General features: G+C 51.2%; 2 protein-coding genes across 5 annotated transcripts; one reads left to right on the forward strand and one right to left on the reverse strand.

Annotated features, from left to right (window-relative positions):
* Positions 1-491: 491 nt before the first annotated feature.
* DPCD (deleted in primary ciliary dyskinesia homolog (mouse)) lies at positions 492-7,710 on the reverse strand. The gene is made up of 6 exons (XM_059851828.1): positions 7,574-7,710; positions 7,228-7,308; positions 6,481-6,605; positions 5,552-5,685; positions 1,835-1,937; positions 492-694 (listed from the first exon to the last, which is right to left on the reverse strand). Exons 1-6 carry the CDS (start codon positions 7,635-7,637, stop codon positions 590-592), a joined length of 612 nt encoding a protein of 203 aa, XP_059707811.1. The 5' UTR covers positions 7,638-7,710; the 3' UTR covers positions 492-589.
* Positions 7,693-19,290, forward strand: POLL (DNA polymerase lambda). Of its 4 annotated transcripts, none has more exons than XM_059851821.1 (9): positions 7,693-8,161; positions 9,077-9,195; positions 9,456-9,753; positions 10,367-10,532; positions 13,012-13,335; positions 13,847-14,020; positions 14,934-15,062; positions 17,021-17,189; positions 17,499-19,290. In XM_059851821.1, the coding sequence occupies exons 2-9, from the start codon at positions 9,081-9,083 to the stop codon at positions 17,861-17,863; spliced, it is 1,740 nt and encodes a 579-aa protein (XP_059707804.1). In that variant the 5' UTR covers positions 7,693-8,161; positions 9,077-9,080; the 3' UTR covers positions 17,864-19,290. The 4 variants fall into 4 exon arrangements, with proteins under 4 accessions (XP_059707804.1, XP_059707806.1, XP_059707805.1 ...); XM_059851823.1 differs by having other exon boundaries at positions 9,459-9,753; XM_059851822.1 differs by having other exon boundaries at positions 7,693-7,928.
* Positions 19,291-22,119: the final 2,829 nt, after the last annotated feature.

Here is a 22,119-nt window from a genome sequence, read left to right on the forward strand (position 1 = left end):
AAAGTCACCAGAACATCCTGACTGCATGGAGGAGCTGAATAACTGCACAGGGGGGAGCTGCTTCCAAGCACATCCCAGGCAAGTAATGGGTGTGAGGAGGGAGTTCTTGTTTTCCAAACATTACTGCCTTCAGCAATGGTGGCAGATGGGGAATTCCCAAGGTGTCATGTTGGATGGGGACAGGGCTGCTGGTTGTGGATGTGGTGTGCTTCCTTTGCATACTACAGCTTCCCACAGATTCATAGAAGGATCATTCCATCCCTGGAAACGTTATAGGCCAGGTTGGTGGGGCTTTGAGCAGTCTGGTCTAGTGGAAGGTGTCCTTGCCCATGACAGAGAGGTTAGAACTAGATGATCTTTAAGGTCCTTTCCATCACAAACCATTCTATGGTTTTATGAAATGTCTGCATAAATCAGCAGGCCAGGGCAGCAGACAGGTCAACTGCCCTGCCATCTTCCTAGGCTTACAGAGATTCCTCCAAATGACTCTGTTAACAACAGAACCCATTTTTATTAGATAAGGCAAAATAAACACCATGAATCTGTGCCAGAGAGCGGCCCCTCACCTCAACCCCTTAGCAGCCACTGCCTACTGGGTCTTACAGTCTCCATCCCCGCTGTTAGCTGCCTTTATCTTCTTCAGCTCCTTCTGCAGCTGCTCTTCTGCAGCCAGGATCTCCTTTGGCTTCTGGTACTGTAAGACAGAGAGAAATGCCCTTAGCACTCCTGAACTCCTGTTCAGCCTCTGCTCCAAGCAGACCAACTGCAGCCTGTTGCTGCCAGCCCAACAAGGGCCCTCCTACCAAGGGAGGCCTTGCCATTACCAGCAGCTTCTGAAGCCCGTTTAGAGAGGTGGTGCCATCAAGCTAAAGACATTTGCCAAGTTCTGGAGTGTCTTTTATGGTGCAAGTAAAACTTTCCAGTTAGTGTGGAATCTTGGCCCTCCACCAACCCCTCTGGAATATCCTGGCAAGCAGATCCTTGCTGTGCTCACTGACCGTATGATCACAAGTGTTTTATATATATATATATATATATATGTACATAAAATATGCTTTTTTTTTTAAATGCAGAGAGAAGTAAGAGTTGCAGTTCCTATGTCTTCCCCTCAGAGGCCTCTCACCCAGCTGCAGCTTAGTGGTGGATGCAGGTGCTTTTTGCAAGGTTTGGCCAGTAGCTAACAGAAGCTCAGGAGGACTCAAGGTGCTCCTCTTGGCCCATTTCCTCTGCATGTGCAGCCCAGATCTGCTGCCAGGCTCCTCATGGAGGGTGTGCCCTCTGTATAGCTGACTTCTGCACTGAATAAGGCAAACACCTGTTGCTCAAAAGCATCTGTCTGCTCCTTGCAACAAGAAGTGTGTGTCCATGTTGCTAGTCTCTTGCTTCCACCATGTGTCTGGAAGTGTTCCCTCTCTGACACATAGCAGCAGGTGATTATTTTTTATTATACTGTTTTAAGACTATGAGACCTCAAAGTGCAGCAGGTCCTTGGGCTTTTTTTTTAATGCTCTGAGACAAGAGAAACTTAATGTCCCTGAGAGTGGAGGCTTGCTCAGGCCTGAGGGAGAGAATACATGGAAAACAGGGCACAACAGACACTCTTCCACCTGCATGTCACCTTGAGCAGCAAGCAGGGCCTCTCCTGCCACCTGGGATCTCTTGGCTAGTGTCAGCATGCCCAGTGTAATCTGAAACTCCCACTGTCTTTGTGACAGAGAAGGAGCTGCATGGGTGACCCTCAGCTCTGCTTCATTTCCCCACGTGTAAGAACTTTAGCTTCATTGTGGACATAAAGAGAAGGGCAGAGTGCTGATCTGCATGGTTAAAGCCTCACCGTGATGATCAGGGTGTTGTTGGCATGGGTGAAGCTCAGGGCAGCTGCATCCAAGGGGAGGTGGTATCGGTCCAGATCAGGAATAGAGAACTTTTTATAGTACCTACAAATGAGAGAGGAGACAGAAATAAGGAATATGGGGTTTCTATTCTGCCACTAGGAGTGCTGAGACACAGCCTGCTGGTCTACAAAGTGTACATGAGGCCAACAGACAGACCTCTCAGGGTTGGCAGGAGGCCCTTGTGCAATGTTGTGTGCCTGCTGGTGCCCCCAGGTTAGCAGGAGCACTAGAAACAAACCTCCAAACTGGAAACCAGAGCTGGCAAAGTCCTGAAGAGCTTTGGTGTGTGACAGCAGGCTTGGTCCCTCCAGCTTGCCTGTATGTGTAGTGCCAGCTACAGTTAGACGACTCAGCCCTACCAAGGTGTCCCTTGTCTTTTTCCTTGCTCATGGCCTCTCATTCCCTCTAAGTAACAGCTTCCTTTAGCTTTTGTCAAATAGGTATCAAAGCTCTTGTGCCATATGACTTACTTTCCTCTGTGATGCATCATTTTGTGCTGCAATCCTTCCTAAACCCTTCTTTTTAACTTCCAGCTGTACTTCCTAGGTAGCTTTTTGCTTTGGTGGCATGGTGGTGCTCATGCATACCCTGGGCACAGATCTCCAGGTGTAACTGCCCACAATCACCTGAGCCTCTGCTCTGCAGCATCTCCGTGCAGCCCCCATGGTGGCTGTGGTGCTCCTCTGCACTTAGAGCTCTCCTAGTTCCTTCCCTGGTTTCTATCCCAGTCTTCCAATAACCTCTCATATCCAAGCAGAGGACAGATGTTTTTGCCAGCTAAGAGATTTTCTAAGACTTTGGAGCCAGAACCCAGTAGACCTGTGCCTGTGTTTGCCTGAGATCTGTGCATGCCATTGCTCGCCTTGCACCTACTGCTTCTCTCTGGGGCTGCACCAAATACACTGGCTTGTGGTCCTACGCCCACCCAGAGGCATGGCTGGATTCTTAGTCTCTTCCAACACTCTTGTGGGCAATCTTCTCCAAGGAATTGGCCTGTAACTGGTACTGAGGTGCCTGGAGCAGAGTGGGAATAGGCAGTGGCTGCTACCATGAGGGGTGGTTCTCAATTCAGCTGGCTGTGTGTGAGTCTTGGCCTCTCGAGCTACCTCTGCCCAAACTGCAGTTTATTTTCCAAGTCACGGTGAAAACAGCTACAAAGGGCAAATGGCTTTCCCGGTGCAGTGGGAGGAATGTACAGGGCTTGTTACCGCAGGGCTCAAACCGTTCTGTGTTGTCACTGCTGTCGGTATTTGGAAAAGGTGGCAGACATGGATAATAAGGGAGATGTCAAAGGTTAAACAGCAGAGATTAGATGAACACAAAGACATGTTAAGGAAGTGTTAACTTCTTACCGATTAGACAAAAAAAAAAGCAGTACACAGAAAAAAACCCACTGTTTCAAAGGGCCTTGGGAGTCATCAATGAAACAGCAGCATTCTGCTGCCCCAGGACTAAGGAGAAGGGGAAAAGAATGGCTTTGGCTGGCCTCAAACTAAAATCTGTGACAAGATCAAAGGAAACCAGATCTGCCTTGCCAACCCCTCCTCCTCCTAACATTACCACTGCCTCTCACTACAATAATTGAATCAGGTTTGGCGTTTGGGGAGGTGGCTTTCTAGGTTTGTTTTTAGAGTTCAGTTTAATGGATTTATTTTACAGCAGGAGGTTTTAAGCAAATCCCACTTGAGCAGCCCTTGCCGTGGCCAGAGGGAACAGAGTGACTGGTGGAAGTGAAGAGCTCCTGTCTGGGCTGGGGAGGTAGCTGATGGGTGGTTATCCCAGCCGACGCAGGCTGATTCTCTGCCCTCTCCTCTCACCCCATGGCCAAGGGGCAGTATTACACTCTGAGCCCGAGTCCTGGCCCGAGATCCACAGTATGTATGTGAAATCACCTCTATTATTTTCCTACTGGAAACCCACTTTTTTGTTAGCCCGTAGGGAAAACTGCTACTGGTATGCTGAGAATTTAGAGCTGAGCTACTCAGTAGTGACTTGGCAGCCCATCCTGTTACTTGTGCCTCTGGCTGGCGGTCAGCACAGCTCTGTTGCTCAGAAGCAGCATGGCTGACTTCCAAGGGTTGGAGAGGCTCCGAGGCTTCCTTTCTCTCCCGTAGTGATGTGCACTCTCTGTGGATTCCACGCTGCTGTTGCTATCTTGGAATTAGTTGCTGAGTGGTGCCTTGCCCTGGCCGAGACCCAGGAGAAATTATCTAAGATATCCTGGAGCCTGTACTAAGTGTGCTAGTGCTGGTGTCTGTCCCTGCTCCCTACTGACAGCAACGTCATTCTTGTCCTCAGTGAGGTGGCTTTCAGCTTTAATTCTAAAAGTCCTTAACTGTCAGACACAGGCCATGAGTTGCTATTGGGTCCTCTGGCGCCAGTCTGTGAGAGAACAAGTGTCAGCTGCTCATGGAAGACTCCTGAGAGTGGTAGAAAAAAGCCAGAAGTCAGGTAGGGCATAAGTAAAGCCTCAGTGCTACATTATAACCTTATGGCACCTATGCAGGAAATTCCCACATCCACAGGCAAGGAACTTCCCACATACACATCACTATCAGTAGGACTGGGAGTAGATAAGCCTGCCTGTGACAGTATATGGTTGGATTACTCCATTCCTGCTCTAGCTCCATGGATATTCATGTTTGGCTGATGGGAATCTCATTCATCTTTTGCAACGTGGGCCTCCCTACTAAAGCACCGCTGTTCTGTGAATCCCTCTGTGTGCATTTAGGCCAACATCTTTCTGTATTAGAGCTGTAATTGCTTGCTGTTTCTATGGGTTAACTTCCCTCTTCCCAGCCTTCTGGTTTTGAGCCCCCAGGTAAGCTGATGTGCAGAGCTGCAGCAGCCCTTTGCCGGGAGACTCGCAGGTGCCGCTTCGCGAAGCCCTCGGCAGCAGAGGAGCCGCAGTTCTGTGCCGACAGCACCACCTACAGCCACTTCCGTCACCTTCCCTTGTGCACCCAAGGCTCGTTCCGTGCACTCACTTCCCAATACTAGAGCTCATCTTGGCTTATCTGAGGCTGTAGATGCTTTGGGACACAGTGTGTGTTTCATTCCATCTGAGATGCCATTTATTGACACACTGCAAGATGTGGCTTTAACAGCATTTTCTATTTTCATCCTCCCATCTCAAGTCTCTCTTGGCAGAACACTATGGTGCTTCCTTCCCAGATTCAGTCTGTCTTTTTCGCTTGCTACCTCCAGATCATATCACTGGCATTGTGACTACAGGACATGTTTATGCAGGGAGATCTGTTTGGGTGCCCATGACTTTGCTGTCCATGTTGAATCCTGCAGCATTCTGAGATGCAGTGACTAAGAGGGAGAAAATGGAATGTTCTAGCTTCAAGAAGTCTGCAAGGCTCTTAATTTATTTTTCTAAGAAAGTGATATCTGACAAGGTAAGAACACTGCAAGCACCACCCTACAGGAGCCAAGATGAGATTGCAATGGCCAATGCAGAGCTTGGAAGGCCCTACTTATAAACGTGTCTGAGGCAGTTTGGAGTGGAAATTGGGCAGCAAGGTGAGACCCCTCAGCCCTTGCACACTGGGGACAGAAGAGAGGACAGCCCCCTGTGCAATCACTAGCCTGCCCCCTGTGCCAGCCCACCCCAAGGGACTGTCAGCACTGGCAGTGCTGTCCTTACTGACTTCTTGTTGGTGGTCCGGATGACACAGCAGCGCTGCTCCTCCTCCACGGAGACACTGTAGACCTCTTTGGGGTAGGGGAGGTTACGGATCCGCCACTGGAAGCTGCTCAGGGTATCCTTCCTCATGAAGATAGGCTACAGCAAATAAGTACCTTTAGAAAGGCCCCTCCAGCTGTCTCCTCTCCTCCCTGTCCTCCTTCCTGTACTACCTTGTGAGACTCCACATGGGAATAGTTGTTCTTTCACACTAAAGCATTAGGGAGTAACTCAAGAAGCTGCCTGAGCACCACCTTCCTACAGCTAAGGCTGCTCTGCCTTTGCCCAGGGCACTGCTTGCAGGAGGCTGAAAGTGTTTACTGAGGAAGCCTTGCAGTACAGGGTTACAGGGACACAGACAACCAAATACTGAGCTCAGCCTGCTCTAGGAACCTGTAGGTTCAGTCCTAGCTCTGCCCCAACTTGTGGTGCAGAGCTGTGCTTGTGTTTCAGAAGAACAGCTTCTGAAAAGATGGTAAGAGACTAAAACATCTGTGCCCTCAGCTAGAGGGGTGTGAAGATGAAACAAGCTGTGCCCTATTAGGGAGCAGCCTGCTATGCACTGCCTGTGCCTTTCATTGCTATCACCTTTGTTTTCTATCCCCTGATTTGTCCTGGCGCTGGCCTTCTTGTCACCCTGCTCTTTCAAAGATAGCAATTGGCCAACACAGCAGTACAGTTTCTTTACTTAAGGAAACTACAAATGTCTTGAAGACTCCTAAAAAACCTAACCTGTGCCTTCTTTCTACTCAGCCCTGCAGTTTTGGGGTGATTTGTAGCAGAGTGCTGGGTGCATTAAGGCTGTCTCTTGGTGATCTGCACTCTACCAACTACTGCTGAAAGCACAAGACAAGGTAGTTTTAGGTGCAGTGGTACCTGCAGACCCTTACATACATTTGAGCTGCTCTCTGTTATAAGCTCTGACTCCAGTGCTCCCAGGAGTGGCGAGGTTGGCTCTCCCACTTCCACCTGCCACTTGCCGGTGCCCCCAAGGGTGTTCTTCTCTCGCCATTTTCTACCTGGGGAAGAGAGAAGTGTTTTCATTCTTCTACTCTCTAAGAACTCCAGCAACTGACTGCCAAAGCTGTCCAGCACACTGAGATGATATGAATACATGTATCTTAATTCCAGTAATTTCGACTTTGGTGTGAGTTGATCTGCTAGTTGGCCTATTCCTAAGTCAGAAATTCTGTGCTATATGCCTCTTTTCTCTACTTCGTGCTGAAGCCATAGTGGGGTTGTGACAGGTGCTGTGCTGCAACTGATGTGGTTTTGGACAGGAGCCATAAACAACACTTTGTTTGTGGTAGCAGAACCCACCAAAAAGCGTATTTCAGTCCTTCATGTGGTACAGACTTGGTGCCTGGCAACTATGACTGCAATCCCATCTAGTCCGTCCAAGTCTGTTGTGACAGACGGGATGTTTTGGGGGAGATCCTGGGCTAAAGCAAGGCCTGCTATGCCATGAAAGTCAGAGGACCCTTGCTGCAAGCTGGACCCTACTTCTGTCGCTACAAAATTCTGCTACAGACATGCCTGTCTCCCAGAATAGGCAGGGATGATTTGTTCCTGACCAGGTGGTCCCTCTCAACACCCCAGCCCTGAGGGTACAGACCCACTGCCCTGCAGAGCACCACTTACTTATTAACTGGCCAGTCTTAATGTCGTACTCTTCGGCCATCTCCTTCCCATCCTCGAACAAATAGTGGATCTTCCGCTTCCCTAGAGGCAAGGCAGGTGGTGAGAGGAAACGGGATACACCTACCTCTGGGTGAAGGGCTCTGTCCCACTGCCTGGGGCCCTATCCCATTGTCCAGGACCCCGTCCCACTGCCCGCGTTGGTGGCCTTGCGTCCTTCCCTGGGCCCCTGCCCGTGGTGAGGGCTGTGCCCAGGAGCGCTCCGCTCCACGCCCGCTCGCTGCAGGACCACCCCTCACTCCGCGGCGGGGGCAGGCGAGGGCTATCCCGACCCTCGCCCCGCGGTTACCGTCCTGCACCAGCGCCGTCTTGCCGGCCGCCCGCAGCCGCTCCAGCCAGCTCGGCACCGCCATGGCGGCCGCGCCGTCGCCGCGGCAACGCGGAAACTTCCGCCCGCCGCCCGGAAGCGCTTCCGGCCCGGCCGAGCTGAGCGCGGCCCTGCCCGGCCGCGGCCTCGGCCCCGGCCCCGCGCTCCTTCGGGGCCCTTCCCTTCTCCGGCTGTCCCCCCTCGGCTCCCGCCCTCCCTCGGCTCTCCAGGGCACAGCCACAAGGTCTGGGGGCTCGTTCTTGCCCCCGAGGTTGCGGGCGCTGCCAGGCCCGAGTTGGTGGCCTTGAGACCTTCGCGGCCTGAGGAGGCTGGCAAGGCAGGTTTGGTGCCCGGGGCGTGCGTTGTGGTTTATAGGAGTTAAAATACAGCCTGCAGAAACACACTGCCCAGCCCTGGAACGGACTTGGCACCGAGAACCTTGGCGGGCTTTTGGTGTGGGTTTTTCCTTTATCTAATAGAAAGGATTACTGTTTCCAGAGGTTTTTTTTTTTTTTTTTTTTTTTTTTTTTTTTGTCAAAACGTCCTGAAAACTGAAACGTTTCAGCGAAGGTGAGTTTTAGAAATGTAGCAAGATTTCTGTTCCCATGGAGCTGAACTTTTCCTCACAGAAGTGAGGGCTTGAGTCGAGCTCTGCGTTGGTCTTCAGAGGATTATGTTTAGTGCTCAGATGAGAAGGTGACCATAGCAGGAAGCCATGGCCCAATGGGACTATTTTCAGCTTTTCCAGGTTGGGTAGGATAGGTTTGTGGTGGACTGTGTGCCAAGCTGATGTTTACTCAGCGCTGCATCTACATGGAGGGGAGTGTTGGGATATACAGTGATTCAGGGCTTGTTTGGGCTACAAAAAACTCAGCTTCCTTGTGTCCTGCTAGTTCAAGCTCCAAAGTTTGCATTTGCAAAGTTGCAGCTGTACCCATAATGAACTTGTCTTCTTAATCTTTAGTAATTTGCTATTTCCAGATGAAGCCAAGTTGGGAGTTTCCCTCTTGCGGCTGTGTGAAACACTTGGTGTCAATCCATGTTTTGTCTCATAGCTGACTGTATTTCAGCCCTGGCAGGAGAATTGTTTCCCTCCTGGGGATATGTGTAAGAAATACCTGGGAAATAAAGTTGCTTCTTTAGGCTGAGCAGATAGGAGCTCTAAACTGTTAAAGTAGTTGAATGCTTTCCATTGTAAGAACTCAGCTGTAGAGGTTTCTAAGACATTCAGGTAGAGTTAACTTAAATGACTTTCTGACTTTGGTTTTTCTGACCTTGTGGTTTTTCTGACCTTTTTTGACCTTCAGTTCTTGATTCTGGTTGCCTCCCTCAGGCTGAGCATTTTTGGAAGGCAATAACAAAAAAATTCAGAACAACAAAGACAGTGAGCAACATGAGTGAATCTTGAGTTGTGGTTAGGTAAGATCTAAGCAACCTTGCTCTTTCTTGTTTGTATTTAGCAATTGCTGCTAACTTTCCCACCAGGCCTATGGAGCCACGAGGGATTGTCAAAGCCTTTCCCAAGAGGAAGAAGGTGAGGGATGACTCAGAGAAAAGCATCCCTGCAAAGATCCCGAAAGAGCAAGGAACAGAGATACCTGAGGGTAAGTCCTGAGTCCCTGTGATGTGGGATATAATACTTACACCCAGCAGGTCAACTGCAAGTGCTGTTCTCCAAAGGCTTTTTCTGGCCCTCAGTGTGTTTTCTGTAGTGGTTATAGGCAGCTTGGTTTGGTGTATCCAGCTGGAGCCCCCCAAGGACTGCCTGCCAGTGCTGGTGCCATCAAGTCCCATGTGAGAGATGTAGCCCTGCTGGGTTGGGGCACTTCTTGTCACTGTGTCCCTGCCCCTGTGCTTTCCCCAGCAGAGTGGCTGAAACCAGTCATCGCCTACGTGCTGCAAGCCGGCATTGGCCAGGCCAGGGCCGAGATCTTCCGCAGGCAGATTGTGCAGAACGGGGGTGTGGTTCACAGCCAGCTCTCCTCGGAGGTGACACACGTCATTGTGGCCGAGGACATGGACTGCGACCGTGCCTTCCGGCTCCTCAGGCTAACCAAGCTGCCCCCGGGGCCGCAGCTGGTGAAGGCAGCCTGGCTTAGTGCTTGCATTAGAGACCAGAAGCTGCTGAGTACTGCTGGCTATGGTGTCTTTATCCCTCACAGGTATGCAAATGCCACTCTGCCATTCCTCCCTGCATTTCCTCTGTCCTAAACTGAACAGCACTACAATTTGACCTTGGCTCAAAATCTTGGACTGCAACTCCTTGCAGGTCCTGTGAGCATGACTTGAAGTTCTGTGTGGTAGCAAAACATATTATAGGGCCCAGAAGTACTGCCAGAAGTCCTGTCACTTGCTACAGGTGCTAAAGGCACCTCTTCCTGATCCGTCAGTGATAACAAGACAACTCTTAAAAATACTGAGAATTAAATACTGTTTCTTACTTATTGCAGATGAAGGGTACAGAGAAATTGGAAACTAGGCAGAAAAGGAAATTAAAGATGGAGCAGCAGGCACAGATTAGGATCAAAATGTTTTGGCAGTATTTTGGAAAGAGTCTAAGAGTGAGGTAGGTAGGAGTGGAAGTTGCAGGTCAGCAAGGTAGATGTTAACTGGGGAGCTGAGCTAAAAGCAGAGTAATTAATCTGTGATCTGAGAGAGTACAATTCATGTGGGTTGTTTGGTCCATCCCAAAACATGCAGAAGGATTTCTTGGTCAAAGTTCTGGGGGTTGAGAAGTCCTCTTTCTTCTATACTGAGACATCCGATCCATGGCAGGTACCTGGAGGAGGAGGAATTCCACAAAGAACAGCAACAGATCCGGGACAGAGAAAAAATGCAGCCCCCAGCAGAGGAGGGAGCAGTGAAACTGAGTACTGAAGCACAGGTGGAGGATTCCTCACAGCGAGGCTCAGGCACCCTTGGACAGCAGCGACTGGCTGAGGTGAGGCTTTCCTGCACAGATCCATCTCCTTGTGAGCAGATCCTGCACGCTGCTTTTCCTGGCTAAGAGCATCCCTGCAGGGATACCGTGTGAGATTTTCTCAGCGAAGGGAAGGTGTTTGGATGTTCCAGTGAGCCAGACTCAGGCTATGGACATGGTTGCTGCTTCTGTTTGTCCTTTTTAGGTTAAGAATAGAAACAGTGCCCCTAAATTGCTGTTCCCATCAGAACCTTTCCAGCTGAAGCAGTCCTGGTGCTCTGATCAGGCCAAGGCTCACTATGGTGATACTCACTTATGTCCTTTTGAGGAATATTCCCTGTCTGAGAATATCTTCTTTTCAGGAAGCTGTCTCTGATATTTCATCCCATGTTCCTGCTTGAGCCATATGGACCAGTTCTCCACTCCTTGGCAAACATCCTGTTCAGACACATGTTTGTACAGTGGATCAGGTTGCTACCAGAAGGATCATGGAGGTGTTAAAATATCTATGTTGGGTTATTAGTGGCTTCTGCTGTGAGTCAGTGTCTCTGGCCTGCTCCTAGCTTTCCTGCCTTTATCTGTATTTTTGCTCAAATTTCCTGAATTCTTCTTGGGCATTCTTATCATTCAAATCAGTCTGTAGCAAAGTTACCTCAAACATCCCCAGCAGCTGCCTTGTATTACTGGCATCTGTTTTGCAACATAGTCCAAAATTTTGTTGCCCAAAGTCTGAAATTACTCTCTGCCTGGCAGCTCACTGAGGGCACAAAAGCCACATTTGTAGACATTTCAGTAAAAGCCCTTGTCCCTTAGATCTGTGTGACTTAGGGAGGAGTGGGATACTTGAGACCCAGCTGCAGCAATAAAGCTGAAACAGTTTAGAAGTAGCTTTTAAGCACAAAGTGTTTTCTAGCTTGGGTGGATGTTTTTTCTCTAGGAGATGATGGGTGTCAGTGTTTCATACTAAACAGAGACTGATCTGGGAGTTCTGCCTTTGGATGTAAACTCCTGTGAGGAAATCCTGTTACAGTCAGACTAGCAACCACTTTTTGACTGGCATGCAGATGCAGTGGTTTTCTTCAAGGCAGCCTCTGTAAGCAGTGCCAGTTACTCTCTGTTAACCCAGAGCTGTCACCCCGGGCTGCCTGCCTCCCTCTCAGGTAGCCTGTTGCTTCTGGTTGGTTTTGCACATGTGGTTGTAAAGAGTCCATCAGCTTGGCTGACAAAGTGTAGAGAGTCAGGGGTTTAAGGGCTGTTTCACCTCTGTGACACTGCTGGCCAAGAGGATAGGAATTGCTTCCAGATCCACCTGCAGAGTTCTGTGTTGTGAATGGATAACATGCTTCTTTATATGCTTTTAAGGGGCTTACTGACTTATCTGAGCCTTCTGAGGCTTTGCTGCCCTTGGAGAGAGCAGCATCTCAAGGGAGTTGCATTTCAAGACAAATTGAACTGATTAAATCTATCAAATCTTCACTCTTGCCCAGTTTTCAGAGTTATAAAAGACTGCAAAACACATCCCATCTATGTGTCTCCAGACCTCCTACCTCCTCAGCCAGCAGAGCCAGAGGTTGTAAGGATGTGGCTCTTACTTAGGCTCACACTCTGCTGAAACTCATAACAGAACATGGTGTGCTGCCTGGAATTGCTAGACTGATCCCAAACAACCCTGCATCACTCAGAGTTACTTCCACAAGCTCTTGGATCTTCATAGACTCCTGTGTTTGTCCATCAGGGGAGATGGGGACTCCACCGAGCAAAGCAGTCTCCAAAGTCTCTGTGTGGCTTTCCACTTCTATCCCCTTTTGTTCATTACCTGAAGCCGAGGCTCATTGTTTCTTAAGTCTACACAGAGGCATCTTAATGCTGAGGGTATCAGCAAATGCATACATTGGTTCTTTCTTCTGTCACTGAGGAATGTGGAGTCCTTTGTGTCATTCCTTCCTTCCCTTTTCTCTTGCAGATAGCCATGGGGAAAGTGAGAGGGTTTAAATTTACTACTCTTGTTAAGATTTTGTGTCTGAAAACAAAGTTCAGTGCCTATCTGCTGTCATCTGCATCATGGGGTAGAGGTTGCTGAGTCTGAATGTAAGACATGTGCCTGTGCTGCCAGCAGATGAGCTAAAGGTTTCTCAGAGGGAGTAGGGAGTCAGCATCTCTGCCAGCCAGGGATTTTGGCATTGTCATACCTTGCTGCTACCAGCAGTTGCTCACTTACTCATTGTTTTACCTCAGGGGCTTGGCTGTAGGAGGGGACTGTGTGCTTGAATCACAGGGGGACAGCAGTAGAGTCTCCTCTGCAGTGTGAGATGTGCATGTGTAGCTTGAGGTGTGAGGAACTGTGGTGTGCAGTTCTAGAGGTAGCAGTTGGGGCATGGTGTGCCCAGGAGGGAGGGTGGTTAGTGCTCTGCTTTCCTAATCTCAGAAGTTGCTTGTGCCAAGTGGATGTACGAGGCATGTACTTGTTCTCACATGGCTGCTTTTTGATCTTTCCCTAAAGAAATACTCTGATGATGAGGACAGCGAAGGAGAAGATGCTGGTGTCACCCAGGGAGACCTGGAAGCATTGATTTCTGGCCGCTACCCTGTGAAATCATCAGAGGAGATCAGTAAGAGCTCTGACACAGTGGCCCAGCCTCCCAGCAAGTGGGTTTGTGCCCAGTCTTCCAACACCAAGAAGGAAAATCACAACCAGTGCATCACAGAGAAGCTGGAAGTGCTGGCAAAGGCTTACTCTGTCCAGGGGGACAAGTGGAGAGCTCTGGGCTACTCCAAAGCAATCAATGCGCTCAAGAGCTACCACAAACCAGTCACCTCCTACCAGGTAAAACACCTCCCCAGGGGGTGGAGCAGGGAGATGGACCTTCGATGGAAGTTGTATAGCAAGTGCAAGTTGAGATTTATTGACCACACACAGTGTTTGTGGAACAGTAGAAAAATGGAATCTGAGCCTTTTAGGGCCAGATTTGGACACTCTCAAGATAAATGCCTTCCTTAGACACAATGCAGGGACATTTTCACCTTCCTCTTCATCAACAGCAAGTGGCCACTGATAGTGATAACATGTAAAACTGGCTGGATATGAGTCTTGGGGGCTGTGACAGTCCAGCAGTTCAGTGTGTTCATGTTTCAGTCCCATTCTGCAGGCTTGTCCTTTTCCTCTTGAATTGATCAGCCAAGGTAAGCCTGGGCTAAAGAGGAGACCATCAGGCAGGACTAGTCCTGCCACATACCCTTTACTCATCAAATGACTAACCAGGCTCTGAGTCAGTAGCAGCTCCCCAGCTTGTCTATGATCTTTGCTTTTTCCAGTAGCAGCTCTGGTTTCTTTCTAGGAAGCCTGTAAAATCCCTGGCATTGGGAAGAAGATGGCAGAGAAGATCCTGGAGATCTTGGAGAGTGGGCACCTGCGCAAGCTGGATCACATCAGTGAAAGTGTGCCTGTGCTGGAGTTATTTTCCAGCATCTGGGGAGCAGGGGTCAAGACAGCTCAGATGTGGTACCAGCAGGTAAGTTCAGTGCCTTACGCAAGAGGCTCTCTGGTTATGGTTTGAAGACTGCTGCTGAGTGTAGGAGAATTACTTTCACAAATAGTTTTTCATTGCCAGTACCTACAGGTAAGATTTAAAGATGGTTTTTTTGGGGAGGACCTATGAGGTTGGGTCCCATTGTGTCTCAGCACCCTGCTGAGACTTTAGTTGTGCTGGGATGGGTAAAGGACAAAGATGTGGAGAAGAGGAATGGGAGACATGCTGCCTCTGCTCTAGCATCACTTTTTAGAGCTCATGTCACACTAGTTGTGGCAATGATGTTGCTAAGAGCCAGGCTTGAATCAGAGCATCTTGGCCTGATTCAAGAGCTCCTGATGCAGTTGCTGACTGTTGGCCTGTAGCTATCAGAGTAGCCATCCATTTTGTCTCAAAGTTGTAAGAATGAGGTTGAAATAACTGTGCCAACAGGAGCAGCCCTGCCCACTGGGTGGGTTCCTTTAAAAGCAGTTTGTCTCCTGAGCATGAGCTAAAGAAGCCTGGTTTCCTATAGTGGTTCATTTGCGACTGGATTCTTGACTTAAAAACACGTTTGTGTTCATACTATCAGCTTTCCCTCCTTGGGATGTTGTGGGTGTTGTTCCTTTACCTGCATTACTTGTTTTCCTTCAGGGTGTAGGGATACCATGCCTTAAGAGCAGTAGCCTTCTGTCAGAGGAGGGGTGGAGATTAGAGGTGTGCATGGATAGTGCAATTGCCTAAATCCCTTCTTTAGAAACCAGGTCCTAAAGTGTTCTTTACATGTGATCTCAGATGCTGTGACTTGGCCTGAACTTGAGACGGGCTAAATACAGTCTTCCCAAATCTTGGTGGAAAGTGTGTGAAGAGCAAAGTCTTGGCAGATGTCTGAATATCAGCGCATGTTCTGCTCTAGGGTTTCCGGACGCTGGATGACATCCGCAGCAAGGCCACTCTGACCAGCCAGCAGGTTGTGGGGCTGAAGCACTACATGGATTTCCTGGAGCGCATGCCTCGGGAGGAAGCTGCAGAAATAGAGCAGACTGTGAGTAGCTTGGCTGCAGACCCTCAGAGTGCAGTACCTGCTGGGACATGACAGGAAGGTACACGCTGTGAGAATAGCCTCTGTGTTATAGATGAGCTCTTCAGCCTCTCCTCTGACTGGGGTCAGTGCTTGGAGGACCCTTTTTGGGCATGGGCACACAAGGCCCCTACCTTGCCCCATAAGAAAGTTCCATCTGAGTGCCTGGCAAGGAGGAGGATACTTCACTGGGGTTAGTCCTACACACTGCTTTGAAGGCGGCATGTGGCATGGTGGGATAGGCAGGTTCCCAGCTCTGCTTTCTTGCCCCTCATCATGTCTGGAATGTCTGCTTTCAGCTGAAGTGTCCCCAGTGCTGCTGCTTCAAAGGAAGCTTGTGAGCACCTCGTGATCTAGTTGTCAGTTAGAGAACAGAGGGTGGATATCCTTGGTGGAAGCAAAGGGGATCCAGGCTGCTGCAGGGAGTGCTGCTTGCTGTAGGATGCTGTGGCACTCCATGACTACGGGGTGCTAAGCCAGTGTACCCTAATGTGAGCAGAGAGCCTGGGGGAAGCACTGTCATTGCTACCCCTGTGCTCTCCAGTCACCATGGAAGCAGCAGCCAGTGTGACCCTGTCACTCGGCCACAGGGCCTGGCCATGAAGAATACCTTCCTGCCAGGCTCCTGCTGGGGTGTCAGTCCTGTGTGCTGGATTAGCCATTTTGGTGGTGAGTGGTCCCTTTCCCAGGCAGGCTGGCCTGAGGAGCTGGCTCTTGGGAGCGGGTCTATTGTTATCTTGATGGGATTACTGTGCTTCCCTCCATATACACACACACACACCTCTTATCCAGGCCCTGGAGAGAGAATGAGGGATTAGTCACTGTCTGTGCTGCCTGTCACAGTGAGATCTGAGGAGCTTTTAGGCTCTCGGGTGGGGCTGGGAGTTTTCTAGAAATCTTCATTTAAAGCCAGAAGGGGGGCAAAAACACCAGAGGAGGGCTTGCTCCGCATGAGAAAGGCTTGTGGCTTCTTGGAGCACCTTTGGGGCAAAGGTTAATGGGTTTATCTCTTGCTAATGAAGGATGATCCCCAAGAGTGACAAGGGGCTGTGGGCACGGACACTGCCTTGCTGAACCCCAGCCTCTGTGATGGCCCCATCACTAGGAATTGCTGAGCCCCTCATTATTTGCTGCCAGCAGGGTGATTGGCACAATCAGGCCAAGAATACTTTAGGCCTGTCAGGGTCTTGGGAACCTTTCTTAAACATGTAATGAATGAAGCCATCAGAGTTAGCACTGTCTGCACAAAACAGGAGCTGGGGTCCAGCTTGGAGAAGACTGTAATAGGGGAAGTTCTTATTATGTGTTTGATTGCTAGCAGCAGTATGTTGGCATCCCTTTGGTCTAAAATGCTGGGAAAATGGTGCTTTTTCTGGCTCAGGAAGTCCAGCTCTCCTGCAGAGGCAGAGCTCCTTGCAGGAGTGAACTCCAAGGGGTACTCACAGATTTTCTTCTGTGTTGGATCCTGCTGGGGAGACTTCACAAGCCCATCCCTGTTTTTGAAACAGGGCCTGTGACCATTACCTGTTGAACTGATTTACTTTGTGGACAGAGCTGGTGAGCCTTGTGCTGGTAGGACACCAGAAAAACCTCTTATCTCATGCTGTCTCAGAAACTGAAGGCTCTGAAAGCTTGTGCAGTACTTTGCCCCTTCATATTCCTGCTTGTCCCAGCCCAGTGCTCCCAAGAGCTGATGGTCGATCACTGTATGGTGTGACATTGTGCAGGATGTTTGCAGGACTGGGTGGAGGCCACTCTGGCTCACTCTTCCCCTGACAGCAGGCCAGCCTTCTTGGTGGGGCAGTGTGCCATGCATCTCCAGATGCAGGACAGTCCTCAAGGCAGGCACGAGATCCTTTGCTGCATTGATGGAAAGGGCATGAAGAGGCTGGTCTCTGACTCCTCATCCCTCTTTCTCGAAGGTCAGACAAGCTGCCCTGGCCATCAAGCCTGGCCTCGTGTGTGTTGCCTGTGGCTCCTACCGTCGGGGGAAGGCCACCTGTGGAGATGTGGATGTGCTGGTCACTCACCCGGATGGGCAGTCTCACCGTGGGGTGTTCAGCAAGCTGCTCAGCAGCCTCCGCAGGAGCGGTAAGAGGGCGGGGAAGCTGCTCTTAGAATGGCCAAGGCGAGGAGGCAGTGAGGTGGACGGCATTCATTGAAGGATAGGTGATCGCTTCTCCCAAGGATAGGACATCTTGTTAGTCCTTGAAATTACCGCCCCTGGACTTGGCTCAGCTGTAGCTTTAAGGCAGCACTATTGCTGCAGCTCAGCGTGTTATCCCTGGGGGTCCCACAGCTCGTTATGGGACACCTCTGCTGCTCTCTGGGCAGCAGGGAGTTCAGCATGGAGGTGTCCATCTACCACTGAGCTCCTCTTGGCCTGTTCTCTCTTTGCAGGCTTCCTCACGGATGACCTGGTGAGTCAGGAGGACAACGGTGATCAGCAGAAGTACTTGGGCGTGTGCCGCCTGCCCGGGTCAGCGCAGCGTCACCGCCGGCTCGACATCATCGTGGTGCCGTACCGGGAGTTCGCCTGTGCCCTGCTCTACTTCACGGGCTCGGCTCACTTCAACCGCTCCATGCGCGCCCTGGCCAAGACCAAAGGCATGAGCCTGTCGGAGCACGCGCTCAGCTCGGCCGTGGTGCGAGGCCCTGGGGGTGCCAAGGTGGCACCTGGCCATACTCTGCCCACCCCCACCGAGAGAGATGTCTTCATTCAGCTGGGGCTGCCTTACCGGGAGCCCTCTGAACGGGACTGGTGATGCCTGCTTGTCACCATGGGCTAGCTGCTGTGCTGCTGCTTTGAAGGATCTGATTTCCCCAGTAGTGGAAAGGCTCTGTGATGCCTGCAGGCTGAGGAATATATCCCACCAAACTGGGGCTCCTTGCAAGCGTGAGGCCTGGCTGCTGGGCAGAGCTGTGTGGCTTCCTCAGCAGAGGCTGTGGGCTGGAACCACACTGGAAGTGCTCTCTTGGTGTGGCTACCAAAAGGGCTCACTGCCCATCAGCTACCCTGGCTCTGCTCTCCCCAGCTTTGGAAGACTGGGTTGCAGAACCTTGTGATCCAGCCCCTGACAGTGCTTGGGAATAAAGGAAGTGGGATGCATCTTCCTCTGGATCTGACCACTGACACTGAAATTTCTGTTCTGAGCTGTGAATGGAGGTAGCAGAGGTCTGGCTTGGTTCTGTGACTGGCCCTCCTCCTCACTACTGCTGACAGTTGCTACTGCAGGAGTCTCAAGGGGTTAACCTGTGCTGCTGCTGTGTCCTTCTGTCTGAGCTGATGTGTCCTTTGATGGGTCCCATTGCACAGGGCCAGGCTGCTGTTACTGCCACCAGCTTTCTCTGGTGCCAGCTAAGCCTTGAAAGAGACGTAGGGACCTGAGGTGCTGTACCTGCTTGCTCCCAGCCTTGTGTTCTGAGGATCCTCCAGATTTACTCAGAGCCCTGGTGTGGCCCAAGACCTTCTTTCTTGGTGCAGGAGAGGAGCAGAGCTCACAGCTTGGGGAGCTGTGCTCAAGAGGGATTTGAATGTAATGGCACTGAATGTAACCCAGCAGCGCTGTGCGTCTGTCTGTAGGAGGCATGGAGACAGAGAGAAGCACAAGGAGATAGTTAAGTTGTAACTGGGGCAAAGCAAAACGTTTTCCCTTTTTTTTTTTTTTGTGTGGAAGCCATGGAGTCATCTGGTCTTTGATCAGGGAAAGTGTGTGTGTTTGTGTCTACATGTGCACAGGGCTGGTCCCACCAGTTCCATGGGAGTGAATTTTATTTCTCAGGAAACCTCAACTGTTTTATATTGTGAAGATGAATTTCCCAGGGACATTGAGTCCTCTGTCTGTTACAGGTATTGCAGTGGTTGCTTCTGGCAGAGGTGACATGGTGGGCGTTTCTGTGCCAGAACCCCAAGGCTCTTGCTCCCTTGTGGGGAATCTTGCTCTGTCAGGTACAGTGACAAAGCTGCGTGTTTGCTGCTAGGGCAGGCGCAAACCAGGTGGGTTTGCCCAGTTCCTGTGGCTGCTGGGCACCAGCAGGGCTGGGGCTTTGCTGGGGTGGCCCACACCTCAGCAGTGGCATTTGCCAACCCAGCCTTTCTGCTGGACACCTGGGGGAAATGAATGTCTTTTGGCATGTCTTGGTGCTTTGAAATTTGAAGTGTAATAAATAAATAAATCCCTTCTCTCTTTTCCCTTGGTATCTCTGTCTTTTTGCGCTCTGCACTGTGACTGTTCGGACTTTCTCCTGTGGTTTACCAGGAGCTCCTCCTGTGCTGGTCCATTTTTCTGGTTTCAGTGGAGGTGGAGAACATGCAGTGGAGATCATCACACTGTTGGACCAGCACTTCTGGCTCTCAGGGCAGGGATCATCCCATCCCATCCCATCCCATCCCATCCCATCCCATCCCATCCCATCCCATCCCATCCCATCCCATCCCATCCCATCCCATCCCATCCCATCCCGTCCCATCCTCTGTCTTGGCATCCAGCTCTCCATGTGGCTGAGCTGGGATTGGCTGTTCCCTGACTCAGAATTCTTGAGCTCTGGGCCTTGGGTTGAACTCTTTCTTCAGGTATGGAGTCAGGAAAGGATTGCTATCAGCTTTTCCATATGCATCAAACAGTAGGGCATGTGGGAGTTGGCTGCTGTTCTGTCTCCTCTGCCTGGAACACAGCTCAGAGTCCTAAGCATGGAAATGCTTTTGTTATTCAAGGGGAATCTGAACCACCTGAGAGCCAAGGGTGCACATGGAGATGAGCAGCAGGAATGATTGCTCGAAAGAGAGATGGAGAAGGACAAGGGCTGCTGAGGCAGAGGCAGCCAGAACTGAGCTGGGTTATCCAGGACCAGAAGGGAGGCAGCCTCAGACCAGGGGCCTGTCAGGTGCAGGGAAAACACTTTGGCCCCCGCAGGACTGTTCAACCCAGGGACTACCCCTCAGGGAAAGGGGTCCCCACCCTTACAGTCAGCCAGCTTTGGCTGGGCAGCACCACATCTGGCCTTGTCCAGGGCTGGGGATAGTCCTGTCCCACAGGGAGGTTAGAGGGGGAGGCTGCCTTATGTCTGACAGGCCATGGGCCTTTTTCTGCCTGGGCTGAGGCAGGGGGCACAATGCAGAGCTGCTCAGCTTTGTGCCTTGAGTACAGGTTTGCCTCCAGCTCTGGATGCCAGGGCAAGCTGTTCCTGGAGGGCTGAGGCTTCTTCTCGGTGGGACCATGTGCTGAAGGCATCAGTAGTGGTTTGGGAAATAGGCACTGCTGGCCCCCAGCTCCTTTCCCTTTGTCACCCCTCCCCCAGTTCACACCCAGGTAGCAAAGGGGTGCTGCAGGAGCACCTGACCCTGCTGTTTGTGCTGCTTTTATTTAGGGAGCAAGACTTTGTGTCCAGCCCCTTGGGAAATGCCAGGGAGGGTTGCCCTAGTACATATAAGTCATGTAGAGGCCACTGGGGCAGAAATCCCACCGGTCCCCTGCTCTGTGAGGGAGTGAGCCTGATGTCTGTCTGTCCCCTCCCACCCCACAAATCCCTGCCCAGGAGTTTTGGAGGAGGCAGAGGGCCCTCATGTGGCTAACTGCAGCCAGGTGGGCCACGGATGGGTAAGGACCCCTTCTCCTGGTGTAGGTATGGGGGTTGAAAGGGGCAGGAGGTGAAGGAGCACAAGGAGCCTGTCCAGGGCAGCTGGAGGGTGACCTTTCTGGATGTTGCTTCTCCCTTATCCCGGTGCAAGGGGAGAAACATGAGAGGCTGGGCTGTGCCACTGTGAGTTAGCCCTGCCCTGGGCAGAGGGGACAGAGCTGTCCCACACATGCTCCTCTCTGTACCTCTAATCCCTGCCCTGGCAGCAGGGCAGGGCCTCACCACCCCCTTTATGACAGCCCACCTCCTGCCTCTTCTAAACCACAGCACACCCCACTTGGCAAGAAGGTACAAGGGATGGGGGTCCTGGGGTGTCTGGGAAGAGGTGGGTGCAGAGTCCCCAGGATCAATGCAAGCAGGGAGACCAAACATGTTTTAAGGCATCTCTAATGAGGTCTTGCCGAGCTTCTGCTCCCCAGGAAGGGGCTTCAGCTATTCCCCCTCCCCAGCACACCCCCTCCCGTTCTCCCTGGCTGTGAGTCTGATCATCCTGAAAATTAAAAATAAAACAAAAAGCAGCAGCACTTAGAGAATGAGTGGAAAGTCGTGGAGCTGGGACAGGCCCTCAGATTCTGCTGCCCCTTGCTCCCACCCTGCCATCCCTGTACCCTGAAGGTGAGTCTAGATTGGGGTCTCAGGCAATTCCTGACCCTCCAAAAAACATCTCTCTGCCTCCTTCATTGGAAAGGAAGAAAAGCTCTGGAAAAAGAAAAAGCTCTGGGTGTTAGGCCGCCCTTCCCACCCTCTCCCTACCCTGTGGGAGGACACCCATCCTTAGCTGTCCTGCTCATCCTGGTGCAGGGATGGGAGGGGGCTGTGGGAAGGGGTGCAGGGAGGGTAGTTTGGCCTCCAACTCCAGCACTTCATGTTCATGAGTAAATATTTGCTAATGGCAGCATGGCTGAGCCAATGTAGGGGAGCTGCTGCTCCCCCCGTCGGAGCAGGCAGGGAAATGAATATGAATTTATCATGATTAGGTGAACTCAGCAGGGAGAGCAGGAGAGAGAGGGCGAGGCAGGGAGGGGGCGGGCGAAGATGGATCTGTGCAATAACATTAAATAAGGACACCAAATAGAGTCACTTCTCATGCACTCGCCCGCCCTCCCGCGTGCAGGGCCTCTCCTGCCTCCCGCGCTTCTCTGGCTTTGCTGATTTCTCTCTTTCCTCGAATTTATGAGGCCAATTATGAAGATGAGGTTGGAAGTTCTCAGAAGTTCACTAAATGCAAAGTGTGGTCCCTGCTGTTCCCATCAAATTAATTAACCAAGCGCTATTGATGGCCGGGGTGACGTAGGCGCGGCGCGTCAGGGAAGGGCTGCTGGGCTGTAGCTGGGGAAGCCTGGCTGGAGAAGGCCTGGAGGGCAGAGAACCCTGCAGGGCACCC

The sequence above is a fragment of the Haemorhous mexicanus genome, chromosome 7 (assembly GCF_027477595.1).
Source record: "Haemorhous mexicanus isolate bHaeMex1 chromosome 7, bHaeMex1.pri, whole genome shotgun sequence".
Lineage (NCBI taxonomy): Eukaryota > Metazoa > Chordata > Aves > Passeriformes > Fringillidae > Haemorhous > Haemorhous mexicanus.